Source organism: Ananas comosus, linkage group 25 (assembly GCF_001540865.1).
Source record: "Ananas comosus cultivar F153 linkage group 25, ASM154086v1, whole genome shotgun sequence".
Lineage (NCBI taxonomy): Eukaryota > Viridiplantae > Streptophyta > Magnoliopsida > Poales > Bromeliaceae > Ananas > Ananas comosus.
The window spans coordinates 1,517,127-1,533,516 of NC_033645.1; the positions used below are offsets into that span (position 1 = coordinate 1,517,127).

Below are 16,390 nucleotides of genomic sequence, written 5' to 3' on the forward strand. Positions count from 1 at the left end.
TTACTATTAGAAAACTGTTTATATTTGTAATTTTGCCATCATACATATATCTCTCCAAAAATTATAATAATATAATATAAAAAAGTAAAAATATCAAAAACTAATTAGAATTAAGTATTTAATTTATGATTAATTAAAATTTTCTAACGAATTCTAATCACAGGAATATATTTAAAAATATCATAATTTTTATAGAAACTGAAAATTAAATTTTATAAGAATATATTTATTATTTACTATATTTGCCGGTTAAACTATCATATTATATGCTTTTACAGTGAATCAGACAGCCGCAGATCAACAGTAGCCAATCAGTGCCCGTCTCTTGGAATTTCCTAAGTTACTAAAATGCCCCTCCGTCTCAGAAAACGACAAAACCCACACAGCGGGAACGTGCTCTGCGTAGAGCTCTACGCAGGGTAAATCCGTAATTTAGGGTGTCGTACGAGGGTACTTTTGTCTCTGCGAAAAGTTGTCGCCCGCACGGGTCCCGGTTTGACTGTATGCGTGGAAGAGTTGAAACTTTTTTTGTTTTTTCACTTCTTTTGCTGCGTAATTCATTTGCGCACTAAGGATTTTGTAGAATCATGGTTGTAGTAATTTGCTACAACCCGATCGAATATGTACTAGTAATGACTAATGACAAATAGTACTTATTTCTAATATAAGGTGTGTGAAAAATTCTTGCATATTAGATTTTTAACTATTCATTAAATGAGGAATGCTATTTTCGTCGTTCAGCTCCATAATTTGACCAATCATTGTATTCCACGAATACTGAAAATTATTTTCTTCATCGTAAGTGCAACAATTTTATATCTGTGAAAAATTAATTTACAGCTCTATATATAGATATGATTTTTCAATTTAAGATAGTAACGGTACAATGCTATGTTTATTTGGGAAAATTCTATAATGATTAATTACATTAGTTAATGTGGTAGATGAAAACGATGGTATGATTTAGTGTAGGATGATATCTAGGATAACCAAAATGAAATAATTGTAATCTATTGTATTAGTGTAGAGTAAAATGTAGTATATCTTTTTAATCAAACAAAAGATTTTTTTTTACTGCAAAATTGCCATAACATGTATTCATGATAAAACACAGGATTGTGGAGTTGTAGTTCACTAGTTTAGAGAATGATACTTAGAATTATTAATGATCTACAATATTTAAAGTTGCTATGTATAAAAAAAAAAAGTCTTTTTTTACTCTTTTGCTTCGTAGAAAAATTAAAAATTTAAATAACATTAATCAGAAGTGTGAAAATTAACCATCATAATTAGCTAGATTTACATGTTTTTATATTGAAAAAAACACTATGGGAACTATTTTAAAAGCACAAAATTATTTTTCTATTAATTTCTATGAAACCAAAAAAAAAAATACTGTTAGTTTTCAGGATTCTACCTGCTTAAGTACAATCCCGGTTGTACCGTATCTTCTCCCGGCCTATGAAAACTGAGCACCTAAAGGTAAAGAATTTTAGGACCACGGGATAGACGGCCCAGATGGTGGGCCCTGCTGATCGTACGGCTGCGGTCGATCCGCATCATGCTGCCACGGTGGTCTTCGGTGTGCCGAGCAATTACAACCGTTCAGATCCTCGCATGCGGGTGTCCGCACGAGTCTTCCACACGTGTCAGCCTCACAACACGCGATGCGCAAAATTTAATTACAGTAGAGAACTGTAAATTTGGACTCATTTGCACAGTTTTTTGTTTTTTTTTGTTTTTAAGTTGTGTGCTGCGCATACACTTTCAATTTTAGGACATAATGATTTTGAATTTTATTGTTGACTTTTACAAATTTTATTTTTAATAAATTGAATGGTTTAATACAAATTTCTATTGACGTAGATAAACTCACTTATTTTATTTTATTTTTACTAAAAATTGTAAAAAATAAATAAATCATAAGATCATATGTACAAGATTTACACCCTCTAATATTGGAGACGTACGAACTATCTAGTAGAACTGCCCTACAGTGTAAATACGAATATACCGTAACATTTTCTTTTTTTTTTCAAATAATGATAAGATATAATCCTAACAACGAGGTCAAATTAGTGACACAACTCTTTTTTGATTTACACTGACATAATTGACATCAAGAAATGAATAAGTAGTATAATCACTCGCATTAAAAGCAAAAATCGAAAGTCAGAAACTGTAAAAACCAAACATAGCACCTATAACCAAATATATAATTATACATAATGAAATAATTTTATACATTTTTTTTTTCTTGCTGCAAACGCTAAATTCTTTTCCCACACAAGTTAAATATTTTATTTTTTTTCAAACAAGTGAGCGACTAAACTATTTTTTTTTCAGAAATAACATGTGCAAGAATCAAACTAGTGATATGATCAGCGGCTTAAAATATCAGCGGCTTAAAATATCAACCAACTGTACTGAGTAGAAATATTATACCATTTTTCAAATTTTATTACTCATGAGAAATCAATAGGGCCTTATGTACTACTTCAAATATTAATGATAGTAAGATTCTTTTTATATGATATTATATATATATATATATATATATATGTGCTCTCTCATCCACACAACGTGATAATTGAACACTGCTGCTACTGTACGTTACGAATCACGCAATGTACGTTTCCACGAACAAGTTTGTCATTTCACTTTGGAGGGCAATTTCGTCATTTGAGAACTCGAGGGGGTGTGGGCCCCATCTTCATACAAGGACACGACACAGTCGCCACTGTGCGCCCTGCGCCACACATGATCATAACCGTCCCCAATATCGAGACCAAAAAGAAAATAAATAAATAAATAGCGAAAAATTAATTAGTAAATGAAACACACTTTATTTTATTTTACATTGGTAATTCAAAAATAAATTAGTAAACGAAACATACTTTATTTTAGGGGCAATTTCATTCGTACCCCTGGAAAGTTCAAAATTAACGTAGATGCCCTTACATAATTTGAAATATCAAAATTGCCCCTACAAATATATACTTTGTTTCAAAAATACCCTCAATTCATTTTAATCTTAGTTATACCATGATATAATAAAGGTTAAGAATAAAATTATCCATTTTGCCCCTAAACTGTTGAGGGGCGTATAAATGTACGTGGTCCATTTTTTAAAAAATTTTCTTTATCCATTCAGATTTTAAATATTGTAATCAATTAATAAAGAAATTCAATTAATAGGTAATTAGCTAATAATAATTAACTATTAAATGAATTTATGCTAGTTTCAACTGAAAATTAGTCAAAGGTATTAAATTTAATAGAATAATTATCTTAATTTGTGAAAATTTTTCATCATCTAAAATTTTTTCAATTTATTATTTAAAACAATTATTGGTTTATGTAAAGTCCGTTACAAGAATTTAGTTTGTCCTTTTATAATATAACTAATTTTTTTATTTGAAGTCAGATTTTATACTAATGCTCTTAGTTGTAATGTATTCATAGTAACGAATTTTCTCTATGTTAAGTAGTCAAATAAAAAAAATTATTACTTTACAGAATAAAATTTAATTTAACTATAATTTATTCCCAATAGAAATATTTATTTAATTAAAATAAATAATTTTTTAAACTAAAATCAATTGAATTTTACTAAATTTTTAGTCTAGATAGAAGTTAATTAATTTTGAAATATAATAGAGGGTATTTATGAAATAGAATTATTAATTGACCAATGAATAATTAAGAAGGGTAAAGTTGGAATATAAATATTATTAACTTTAATATTGATGGAGATTTGATGGCAAGGGTATTTTTGAAAGTTTTTTAAATTTGAGGGGGTATACATGATATTTCAATTTTTAAAAGGGTATTTATGAAATTAGATGCTTTTAGAAGGTTATAGAGGAAATTTTCCCTTTATTTTATATTGGTAATTCAGATAAACCCCTAACCTTTTGCGTAATGTTTTAAAGAAACCTTTTAACTTTTTTTCTCCTCCCATGAATCTCCGAATTTCTTTTTTTTTTCAATTAAAATTCTCAGTTCGCATTTTATTTTTTCAAAAATCTTAAAATATTTCATCAACAATGAATACTTTTCTTCTTCTATTTTCACGAATTAATCATTATAAACCATGTATAAAAATTCTTTCAACTGAACATTCTCTGCTCTTTTTTTTAAAAAAAAATTTGCATACCATAATACCTCAAACACGGGGAGCTTACATAAGAGAGGACAAAAAGTTAGGGACTGTCGTAAAATTATGAGAAGAGTAATGGACCTCCCAAAAAATATTACCCTATATACATTGATGGTTCATTTCCATTCCAGTCCGAATGTTTTCACCAATCACGCGGGGGTGATCAATAAAAAAAAATATGTAATGGATGGAGTGTAAAATATACACTATTACTCTTATGATTAATATTGTTATTATTGACGGGAGGAGTCGGGGCAGCGGTGGTCAGAGACGAGGGCGTGGATGGCGGCGGAGAGGTTGTTGACGGCGGAGACGAGGGCGGCGAAGCCCTGGCGGCGGGTGTCGGCGCGCTGCTCCTGGAAGCGGAGGCGGCGCTCCTCCAGCGCCACCAGCTCCTGGTGCCGCCGCTCCCGCTTCTCCTCGCACGCCACCAGCGTGCGCGCCAGCACCGTCGCGCTCCGCACCACGCTCGACCCCACCCGCTTCATCACCTGCCGCCGCCGCCGCCGCCGCCGCCGCCGCTGCCGCTTTCGCTCCGGCTCATCCGCCTCCCCCCCAGACTCCCCCTCCGTCGACGACTCCGACTCCGACTCCGACTCCGACTCCCACGACGACTCCGACGCCTCCACTGCACAGTGCCCCAATCAAAAAATAATAAATTTTGCAATGCTCAACAGTTACATGCAAGTAAAATCACAACGCAACTAATAGTCACCTACACTACACAGAATCCTGATCAAATAATGGAGAATTTTGGTGATGTTCGCTTACAATTACGTGCAAGCAAAATCATAACATAACATCTGTGCGATTTGAAGTGCTGGTTGATTGAACAGAGTGTGTTCCGCGTATTCAAATTAAACATAAGCATGCAATTCCGAGACCACGGTATTTCGCTCAAATAATCACTAACTTTCACGTAGTTCTAAACAAATAACTCAGAATTTTGCTACGTCCTCCTACAATTACGTGCAAGCAAAATCATAGCATAACGTGCGATTTGAAGAGCTCTTTGGTTAAACTGCGTGGTATTCCATGCATATTGTAATTTTACATAATTCTGAAGACGCCATATTAATTTTTTCTTAAATAATTACTAATAGCCAATAGTAAGTTTAATAAAATGGCGATTTTATAATGTTGCCAGAGAATAGTTAGAGTGGTAAATATGCACAGAGACCCCTTAACTATATAATAATATAGAATTGAGATGGTCACTCAACATTATATTTCTTTTGCTATGGTGATTAGATGTCTTAATGCAGAATATGATGTTGGAAATTTTGAGCCCATATGAGAGTTTAAATTTGAGATTCACGTTTAAAAAAGCAATTGGATAATACGCTGCTCGGCGAAATCACATCAGAAATAAAAAAAGCTTTTTATTATTTTTAAAATGTATATATTTTTTAGCTAGTGGAAGTGAGACTTTGTTTTATTATTAAATTTACAACAATTTTTGTTGGATTAAGTAAAACTTTTATTTTATTTGACTATAAATTATATATACTAATAAAATTACAAGTTATTCCAAAATTCCAAAATAGCCAGTAGTTGATGGAGTATTATTCGTACATTTTTAACTTATAGAGAAATGAGACCTTGGCTAAAATAATATTTTTAGGATAAGGAGTTTAAAAAGGAGCGCTTTTGTAGCTTTATAGGAGTGGTAGTATTTTAAAATGAGAAATTATGGTATAGGAGTTAAAGAGGAAAAAGTTTGGTTGTACGATAAGCCTATATATTAAAAATTGTATTGAAATCTGATTCGTTCCTTTCCCCGTTTCTTTTATTCGTTCCATTGAAAGCTTATGCATGCAACAACAGCTTTATTTAAAAGCCATAATACTTTATTATAATATTCCTTTTTATTTAATTGAGGAATAAATGGAGGATGAAACAGTGGATCAGAGATTACGATTTGTATAATGATCACACACAACCGTTACTTTCAGTTTGTTTTATTTTATTTTATTTTATTTTCCTAATCCTCGTGACCTTTTTCGCTGTTAGTGAAGTTTATGGATGGGTGCTTCCACATTTCCGACTATTAACTTGGTCCCAGTAATATTTTTTTATTTGGTACAATTTAATTTTAAACGATAATTAAAACTAAACTTAAGATTTAACGAATGTTTTTTCCCCCCTGCAAAATAACTACACTAAAAGTCATTTAAATAAAGTCGATGTTATCCAAAAATATTGATCTATAGTGACTTGGGAAAATATTAATTTTAACACTTGACTAAGGGGGCTTGAGAGTGGTTTGAATCATTTTTATGATACATTTAAGATGGAAGTATAGGGACGTAAGTTGCAAATTTTGGATAATACACGGGCTATGCATGCAAATGTAACCTCCCCCCTCCCGTTTTTGCTTTGCTTTTAACATGGAGACAAATGGATGTAATAATTACGTGCATTGATCGATTAAGAGGCCGTAGAGATCGTACCGGAAACGGACGCCTGCGGCAGCGGAGGAGGAGGAGGAGGAGGAGGAGGAGGAGGAGGCGGCGGCGGCGGAGGGTCGGCCGGCGGCGGAAGCTGCGGCGGCGGAGCGCGGGACGAGAGGGGCGCAGCGGCGGAGGCTCCGGCGCCGCCGCGGCGGGCGGCGCGGCGAGCGAGGACGTCGGTGAGCGCGTCGAAGACCTCGGCGGCGAGGTTGGTGGGGAGGTTCCGCTCCTTGCGCTCGTGGCGCTCCATGGCCCAGTAGGACGCGGCGGAGGCGGGGGCGGGGGCGGAGGAGGAGGAGGACGCGGCGGCGGAGGCGGAGGCGGAGGCGGAGGCGGAGGCGCGGGACTCGTAGTCGCGGACCTTCTTGTAGTCGCGGAGGAGGTTGTCCCACTTGTCGTTGCACTGGTTCTGGCTCCGGAGGCACCCGTGGTTCCAGCAGTAGTTCTCGACCCACTTCCACCTCTGCTCCGCCGAGCGCGGGGCCCCCGCCGCCGCCGCCCCCCCGCCGCCGACGAGGGGGCGCCCCCCCGGCGGGCGCCGCTCCCCGGCGCGGCGCTCGTCGTCGAGGCGCTTGGCAGGTGATGAGGATGAGCGTCTCGTGAGGGTCAGTTTCCTTGCGGTAGTCGCGGGGGAGGATAGAGGCCGGGGAGGCGAGGACGCGAGGTTCGCGGCGCGGCGGCGGCGGGGCGGAGTGGAGGTGGAGGTGGAGGTGGGTTTGCGGTGGTGAGTGGTGGTAGGTGGTGGTGGGGGTGGGGGTGGTGGGGGAGGAGAGCTAAGGGAGAGGAGTCCGAGGGCTCGGAGGACATGGTTTTTTGGGCATTGGGGAACAGGACACAGAATAGGGAGGAAGTAGAGAATAGAGAGGGTGGGGATTTGATTATATGCCATTTTTATATTTATTATTATATTATATTATATTATTACTATTATGTTTATTCATTATCGTATCGAAATATCTATAATTTATATATAATAATAACTACTATATTTGGGGGATGGGAGTAATAAGTGTGAGGGGAAGGGGCCAACCAGTAAAAGGCAGAGGAGTACGGTGTTATAGTAGCAGCTAGGGAAATGGAGATATTGTTATCCATTGCACCGAGTGTATTCTTATGGCTCATGCACCGAGTGTATTCTCATGCATCAACATCTTATTTGCACTTTTTAAGCGACAAAGACGAATGACGATTAGATCCTCTCAGTGCCATGTAAGAAATAATCTTGGAGGCGAAATATATACTTATCCTAATAGACTTTGACTGATACTTCGTACTTCACAAGACATTAAAAATTAAAAATCTAGATTGGGGTAACTTACAGAAATTCGACATGCGGTACAGATAGATTCTTAGTTTAATCTCATATATGTTTTTCCGTGCGTGGTGGACCGGGCGCATGCAATAGACAATCGTAACAGGGGGAACGTGACACAGGAGGAATGGTTAGTACAATTGTTTTTTTCTTTCTTGCTGATTTTAATATTTTTTTGTCACGACATAAATACCATTAAATATTTTTAGCTTCTGTTACCTCAGCTGCATAAATAAGCCCGATAAGTAACAGGCCCGTTTGGCCCGTTTTGATATTTAGAATTCTAAAAAACTTGGGCGCGCATATTCAAATCAATTCAAAAACATAAGCTGATAGGTGAAGATACATTCTCCAATATATGCAGATTTAAATTTTATCTTATGTTTAGTATAGAACGATTATTCTTAACATAGAAAATGTTTTTTGAAAAAACATTGTTTACAAACTTGATATGTTCTGAATGCTAAATTTATGATGAAAACACAATTCGGGTTCGATATCAATGGAATTGGCATGTTGATAGGTCCATACCCATCACTTTCGAATGATCTATAAATTGCTAAATTTCTCCTCTTTTTTTTTTGGAGCCATTTTTTACTCGTTAAGTTTTTACTATGGTGAAAAATGGTTGCTAGGTAATTACTGTGCTTGTTAAGGACTTGTGTGCAAAAAATTAGGCAAAAAAAATCGGGGAGTTTGGACATACGTTACGGTGATGAAAATGAAGGTGAATTAAAACGTGCGACGTTTTTTAGATCCTTGAACCTACAACAATATTTAATGGGTGCTAAAACTATGATATTACATTTCTCTCTATCACATAAAAAAAAAAAACCATTTTTCATGGAAGAAATAAAAGCAATTTGCGTGTGCTAAAAACGGTCTCTTGTAATCGGAAAGGTCTTGGAGTTAAGTAGGTTTTGGAATTGCTACTGAAGCGGTTAGCAGAACCCGTTTTGTGGAATGGGACAAATTCAAATGAAAAAGCATGGTTGGAAAATTATGTTTCCGAATTGATTTTGTTTGATGTAGATAGGACGTAGAGTGTTTGACATGCCCGTTAGTATTTTTTTCACTACTGTGAATTTCATAAAAATACAAATAGCGTCGAAAAAATAATATTATTATTTTAACATATATGAAGATCAAATTAATGTAAAATATGATTGTAGTAGTAAGTAAGATGCTTGAATATGGAGTTAATGAGCGACCACGTACAACAATGGAGCTATGGAGAGACTATCAAATCAATAAAAGATCATGCATTCTACTTAATAATGGATAATGATAATGATTCATAATTCTATGTGCTTATTGGAAAAATAATTTTCTATTAAAATAAAAAAATAATATATTTTTTAAATTAAAAAAAATGCTCTTTTCAAAAAGATTGGAGGTGCGGGGAATCGAACCCCGTGCCTCTCGCATGCGAAGCGAGCGCTCTACCATATGAGCTACACCCCCGTTTGTGATGAGTATTTCATTTCATTCTATGATATTACGTGAAACAGGTGCACTGTTACTATTTGTACGCACTTATTTGTACGAGTCCATTGATTTTTCTGCGCCATTGATTTTTAGATTCATTTTCAAAATTTATGAGTGTCATGTTACACCCACAAGATTTTGTGAAAATCATATTCATTGGATGAAATTTTTTATTTAGCATTAGTCATTAAATATTATGTGCGGTGCACGGGAGATGCTTGGTACACTGGGTGCAGGGAATATCCTCTCATAAAAACCCCTCCTAGGTTCCCTCGTCCGTTTAAAAACCAGTCGAGGGCTCGACACTCGACTCCTCTCCATTTCTATCTCTCTCTCTCTCTCCTCATCGAAACCCTAATCCCTTTCTCCCATGGCGCATTCCCATTTCGCCCCTTTCCCTAGGGTTTCCTCTCCCAAGATCTCTCCCCCTTTCTCAATCGCTTATAAGGATTAGGGTTTTTACCGTTCTTGGGGTTTCCAAATTTCTCATCTTTGTCGTTGGAGGGAGATCTTGCGATGGCCCCGCCCCGAGAAACCTACCACCACATCAAAGTATCCATCGAGAGCTCCCCCGGCCTCCCAATATCCACCCAGAGTACGCGATCGAAGCTCACAACATCCGAAGACGCTCGTCGCCGCCTCCAAGATCAGATCTGTGCCTTTGAGGATCGCCTCCGCGAGGATACCAAGCGATTGGAGTTCTGTACGGTTTGATTTTGTCCCCTCTTGTCTCTTTTCTCCTTGGCAAGGGTTTTCTTTTCACATTGGTGAATTAGGGTTTTCCATGTTGGGGAATGGGCAGAGGCGAGTATGAACGCGAATGGTTTGAAGAGGTGCGTCGAGGAGGAGGAGGCTTTGGCGTCGACATGCAATGATATGGAGACTCACTCCGCTGTACGAGCAGGATGTTAACAGGGTCGTGGAGTCGTATGATGAATTGGCGAAGGAGAACGACGATCTTCGAGCGCATCCGCAGGATAACTTGCATGTAAGTGTTGTTATTTGAATCAATTTTTGAATTGATGGCAAAAGAGTTTTATTTCTTAAATGATGATACTTTGGATTCCTTAGTGAGATGTTAAGTGTCATCTTCTTATCAAATATATTGGAATTAGGTCATATAATTGGTGTTGAGTGATGCTCATGTTATGAAACATATTACTAGTTTCTTGAGGACATAAGGACAAACCTTGTTCTTGTAGGTGGCATCTTTTTTGGTTTCATATTTCTGATGGGATAATAATTTTATTAACTTAATATATTAGCTTGATTAGTCAACTTGATGCCATCGAGAGAAAGTTTTGATGATGATGATGATGCAATTGAGAGAATTTTGATGAGTGATGATTGACGATTGATGATTGATGATGATGATGGAGGCAATCCTTCCTCTTTTATCCATTTCTTTTTCTATGCATTTCTTTGGATCTGAATCTACTATAGAAAGGATAGAGAGAAGATGAGTTTATATATTTGAATCTTCGACTACTATTTGAGCTGGTTTTAGGTATTGGTATAGCTTCTTTTGCTCAACTGTACAAATTTGTCTGAAATATGAAAGATCTGAGAAGAATTATTTGTAGATGTGTAATCCTTATCTCGGATATACATATGAAATTGCAGAAAGGTTGCCATATTATTGTCGCGTTCTTTTACTGATTTTATTAGAGAACATCTTTCAATATACGAGTCCATAATTTGTTATGAAGAGGATATAGGCATTTGTTATGAAGAAGATATAGGCAATAGTTTTCACTAGTTTTTGAAATTTTGTGTCGGTATTGTTTAAGGAGTAAGTTGGTTATTTTTGTGATCGTACATGCTCGTCGTAGTTGTTTCTGAAAGGAATAAGAAAGGATTGACATGTGTGGGTGCAAGGAGATGGAAAGAGGTCTGGGCTTCCATGGAAATGTTAGTTGTAAGCCCATGGAAATGTTACTTACTTGGAAAGGTTGTTGATGTATTACACCAATCAGGTTCACACAGCAAAAATTGTCGTTTTGATGCTTTCTTCCCATGAAATGTTTGAGTGGTAGAATATTAAAGCTTATTGATTGTTATGGTTCTAGAACAAAAGCAGCGGAAGCGCTTGTCTTTTGGCGTCAACCATAGTTTCGACATTCACAAATTCAAGGGCTTATAGAGCCTAGGTACAAGGTGTAAGGCAGAAGGCATGCGCTTGAGGAAGACAAGGGACACACTTTTCACAAATTTTGTTTTAAAAAAAAATCTCATTAAAAGACCTATACATCCTGAACAAATAACATGCATAATTCAGAAAGATAACATTGTTTTTACAATAAACAAATAAATCTGGTGATGGAAATTGTTTATCAAGAATATTTAAAACCACAAAAAGATCCCAAGTGTGCATCTTGGTTATGTATATAAACACCCGAAACATGCATATATGGTTTCTGAATCCTTTTACAGAAATATCCGAAACCTTCTTTTGAAATTCGAAGCCTTTGTCTTACCTAACCAGATTTAGTTGATGCCTTGGGCCTAGGGTGAGGGGCATATTTAGGCCGCATGGTGCTAGGCTTGATTCCTTTAGCCTAGGTGCTGAGGCGTGTCCCTATAAATGCAACTCTTCAAAGTTCAAACTACAAGATCAACTCAAAGCGAAATTTCAGCAGCCTGTTGGAGTAATAGCTAAGGGACTCTGTGGGACATTTTTATATATTGATATTGCATCATTTAATTATGGCATTGTACATTCTTCTGTCACATCTCTGTTATTGGTTATTACCTACATCTTACTTTGTAAAGGGCCAATAGGAGGTTGTTATTTTTACTAAGATCACCAGTTAAATATTCATGTATCTTATTTACACTTGGTGCCGTACAAATGCTATATCGGCTGAACACCAATATAGACGTCTTTTATCTCGAGAGTTGACACACCAATGGGCAGAGAGAAACTCAGATGTGCAAGGATATGTAACTAGAGTAACCTATGTTTAGTCTAATGTGTAAGAATAGTTTTGGTAGTGGATGTTACCTTGACAGACAATGAGAAATGGTTGAGATTTGAAGGATAACCGTTTTCTTCAACAACTTTTCGGGTTTATGCCTAATATACAACACGAGCATCATGCCTTTATTTAGATAATTTATGTGGTTGCTTTTCCATTAGGTCCCCAACTGGTAGCTTGTCCGGCGATCTCCATTGTGCTGTTAAAGAATGGTCTCTTGTTACTCATCATGTTTAGCTTATTTATGCTTAAGTGTCTCTCTTTTAACTTGGTAAGCAACTATACACAGCAAACTTCCATATTATTATTTTATTAAATCTCAAAAGTCTACAATTGATTAATCAATATGATTACATATTATGTATATATAATTTCCACAGAACTAAAGGATTGTGGCCAACGAAAACTGAAAAGGATCTTCTGACAAGTCCTGCCAATCCTTTTTTTAAATTCAATTCACAATGGGGACTAGCAATATTACACATTGGCTCATGTAGTAGTGTTTTGACGCGTTCAATGAAAGATCAATTCTTTGGAATCTTTCCTTTCATTAGATTGGCAGTCAAATGCCTTTTCTGAACATAAATGTTCATCGTTGCAAAACATGAGGTCATCTGCTATTTGAAGACAAGAATTTTTTTGATAACCTAAAATACCTATTTGGTTTTTCCTCCATTGGATGATCAGAACTTCTTGGACTGGCTGGGTACTATAGAGAAGTCCAGTAGAGAGGAAATTTTTGAAGGAAAAAAGACATTAAAAAGAGAAGCATTTTTTCATTGTTCTCTGTATTTTTTTTTTTTTTTTCATTTCTTCGAAGAAAAGTAACCTACTCTTTGTCATGCTTTGTGTTGTTGTTGTTTCAATTGTTGCTTATTAATATTTGCATTATATTCTTTTGAAGTCGCCGACAAATATTGCAGCTGACGGCGCGAGCTTCTGAAGTAGAATCCTTGCAGAAGGACAAGGAAATTGTGCTGGTTACTCTCCACAAAGCGGAAGAGGAGGTAAGCATGATTCTTTTTTTTTGAGAGCTAGGTAGCATGCTACCCGCTTCGTTTATTTCATTTAGAAATAAACTTAGCTAGAAATGTGAATCAGTTATGATTCGAACTTGGGACCTCGGGTACCAACCACCAAGCCTTTTGCCACTTGCGCTAGGGATGGTCGTTAGGTAAGCATAATTCTTAACTTTTGCTTTTTTATGTGCCACATATTAAACATGTTCTTCTGCAATACTCGAAGGTGGTGGTTCTGTTTGAAGAAAACAGATTTCTGAATGAAGAGAACAAGACATTGCTGCTGCTTTTGGAAAGTAAGAGGCTTCTCAGATCGTCTGACAGCAAAAACTCTAGTAGTGCCTCAGTTAAAGTAAGCAAGTACAAAATCCTCTTAATGTTCAAGTTTTGGCTGCTTATGAATTTGAACCATCACTTCCTGAACTTTGCCGTCAAGTTTCATTTTAGGGTGCGTTTGGTTCGCGTTATCTTTTTAAGATTCCTAGTAATCTAATAGGAATAACAAAATATGACGGTGTTTGGCTAAACGCACTAAATAATCTAGTTGATAATATTAGATTAACTTGGGAATGAGATTCATCCCAAAGTACTAATTTCATTTCCTTGAGGAAGGGTGAGTATCTTCATATTAATGAATTCGGATAATCATAATATGTCTAATCTCTTTCTTTCTTTCTATTCGCCGGTTAGTTGGTATTATTTTTCTTTACACTCTAACTTCATCTCTCTCTAAACTTATCTTTTTCTCTCTAAACTTTAACTTTTTTTCTCTCTAAACTAAGCTCTCCCTTTTTTTTTCCTAAAATCTCAATTTTCTCACTCTCTCTAATCTCGACTCTATTTCTCTTCTTATTTTTTTAATTTTGCTTTCTCTCTCTAACCTATGTTCTCTCATTTTTTTTCTAAAAAAATGTTAAAATTTTTTATAACATTATCTAAAATTAAATAAATAAATAAATAGTATATTTTTTTTGTATCTTAAATAACATGATTAAATAATATGACCGTACGAACCAAACACAGTAATACCACAATCTTAGTAATAGGATGAATATGAATAAGATTTTCGGACATCTTTTTGTTCTTAGTAATATTTTATAGTGCAAACCAAACACGCCCTTAGTCTAATCAAGTAGGAAAATTATTGTCTGCACCTGTTGCATCTGCACAACCGCATGTCACCCATGCATCAAACCTCAATCTCCTCTCATATTGTGATCTCTGCCCCACTGTGGCAGCCATTTCTCTTTGTAAATTTGGCTGTTTGCTGAATCGAAAGTAGAAATGGATAGAGAGCCTGTTTGTGGTACAAAGATGTGCATAATGCACACGGTGCAATTTCCTCTAAAAGCTTGGGGTATTGAATGACCAATTCAGGAGTTTTGAGTTTCAAAATGAAACTTGACTAAGAAATTTGGAGAGTGGGAGGGCGATTTTACCCTTTTAAAAATAAAATGTTGGCATTGTTGTTAAACATTTTTAAGAGCACTACTAATTATTATGTAATGAAACACCGAAGCATTGTCGTTCGTCGACGTACGCAGGGAAAACGTAAAGCAAGCCTCAGGGACAACAGTCCAACCGGTGGGGCGACTGATTTTTCCTATGCAAGTTCCTCAAGAGAGAGCCTTTGTCATCGAAATCTACAATGCTGCACAAGTGAAACGGTGTAATATTCTCTTCTTTACTCTCTCTCTCTCTCTCTCTCTCTCTCTCTCTCTCTCCCTTAAAAAAAAATAAAATAAAATAAAAAAAAAAAACCTCATGGCTGCTTGCCAAAGTGATTTCATTTAGTCAGGGGTGTAAATGTGGTGCCAAGGTTGTATTTTTTTTTTTTTTTTTTTGGCCCTTTATTTTCTTTCACTTTGCGAGCAGGATTTAAACTTGAAAGAGTCCTGCTACGGGTCTACAGGAGTGGTGGTGCCCTCAGGAAATGTTTGATGTGCAGGCATGCATGATTTAAAGGTTTTTTAATTGCTTGGCCCCTAATTGGCTGGAGGCGCTGCATGGGCTAACCAACACATCAAAAATCCGTATTAGACCTTTTGTAGTTTTGTGCGAAACCCAAAACATTTTTCCACCTGAAAATACTGAAACAATAGTTTCGAAAGCCAGATCACCATTCTTGCACCATTTCCGACTCATAGATGAATACTACTGAGTTTGTGATGTCACTAATAATGGCAAGAGCACCATTTTGGTGTTAATAATAGTCATATAAGTTCGTGATTTATAATTTAAATAAATATATTATCGTAAGATGTTAATGATTAGTTGTTATTTGTTCAATCACTGAATCCATTTAAAATAAATCCTTCAGCTGCGCTGGTAATGTGAATTAAATTTTGATACTTTTAGTTTAAAATAAATAAATTTAAACTAAAAGTGTTAAAATTTAATTCACATTTAATTTTCAATATCAAACTCCCTCTTTTAAATGAAAATAATTAAAAAAAAATGCCAACTTGCATAAAAAATTTATTAGCTTTTAATTTTTGCAAAAGTAAGCCGTCTTTTTTATTTTGCAAATTCGATTCAGATTTTTAAAAATTTGATTAAAATGTTTTTAATTTTTTTTCTCGTTTTTTTTTCTTTCTCTTTGAAGAGGGCGGTGAAAGCGGAAGCGGCCTGCTTCGCCTTTGCCCCCGCCCCCGCCCCCGTCCTCGCCCTCGCCCTCGCCCTCGCCCTCGCCCTCGTTTGTGCACCCTCTTTTCGCATTCCTTGCCTTCGACCTTGACTGCATCTCGACAGGCGAGGAAGGCGGAGGGAGGTGTGCGGGTGAGGGCGAGTGCGCGTGAGATAGAGACGAGGTAGGCCGCCTCTGCCTTCGCTTTTGCTTTCGCCTCCTCCTCCGAGAGAAAGAAAGAAAAAAAAGAACGAGAGAAAAAAAGAAAAAATAGTATTTTGAAAATTAGGTTTGAATCTACAATATATAAAAAGACAGTTTACTTTTGTAAAAGTTCAAACTAATAAATTTT

At 36.4% G+C, this 16,390-nt stretch overlaps 1 protein-coding gene, 1 non-coding gene and 1 pseudogene across 12 annotated transcripts; 1 reads left to right on the forward strand and 2 right to left on the reverse strand.

Annotated features, from left to right (window-relative positions):
• On the reverse strand, positions 4,299 to 7,422 carry LOC109703713 (annotated as a pseudogene).
• Positions 9,319 to 9,391, reverse strand: TRNAA-CGC. The gene has a single exon. It is a non-coding gene; the product is annotated as a tRNA-Ala (tRNA).
• LOC109728952 lies at positions 9,744 to 15,772 on the forward strand. 11 transcript variants are annotated; one of them, XR_002221169.1, is made up of 6 exons: positions 9,744 to 10,118; positions 10,218 to 10,403; positions 13,317 to 13,400; positions 13,639 to 13,764; positions 14,932 to 15,081; positions 15,288 to 15,772. XR_002221169.1 is itself a non-coding variant. In XM_020259517.1 (6 exons), exons 2-6 carry the CDS (start codon positions 10,321 to 10,323, stop codon positions 15,351 to 15,353), a joined length of 501 nt encoding a protein of 166 aa, XP_020115106.1. In that variant the 5' UTR covers positions 9,744 to 10,123; positions 10,218 to 10,320; the 3' UTR covers positions 15,354 to 15,772. The 11 variants fall into 11 exon arrangements, 8 of the variants coding, with proteins under 8 accessions (XP_020115106.1, XP_020115104.1, XP_020115105.1 ...); XR_002221170.1 differs by having other exon boundaries at positions 14,932 to 15,079; positions 15,325 to 15,772; XM_020259517.1 differs by having other exon boundaries at positions 9,744 to 10,123; positions 13,298 to 13,400; positions 14,957 to 15,079.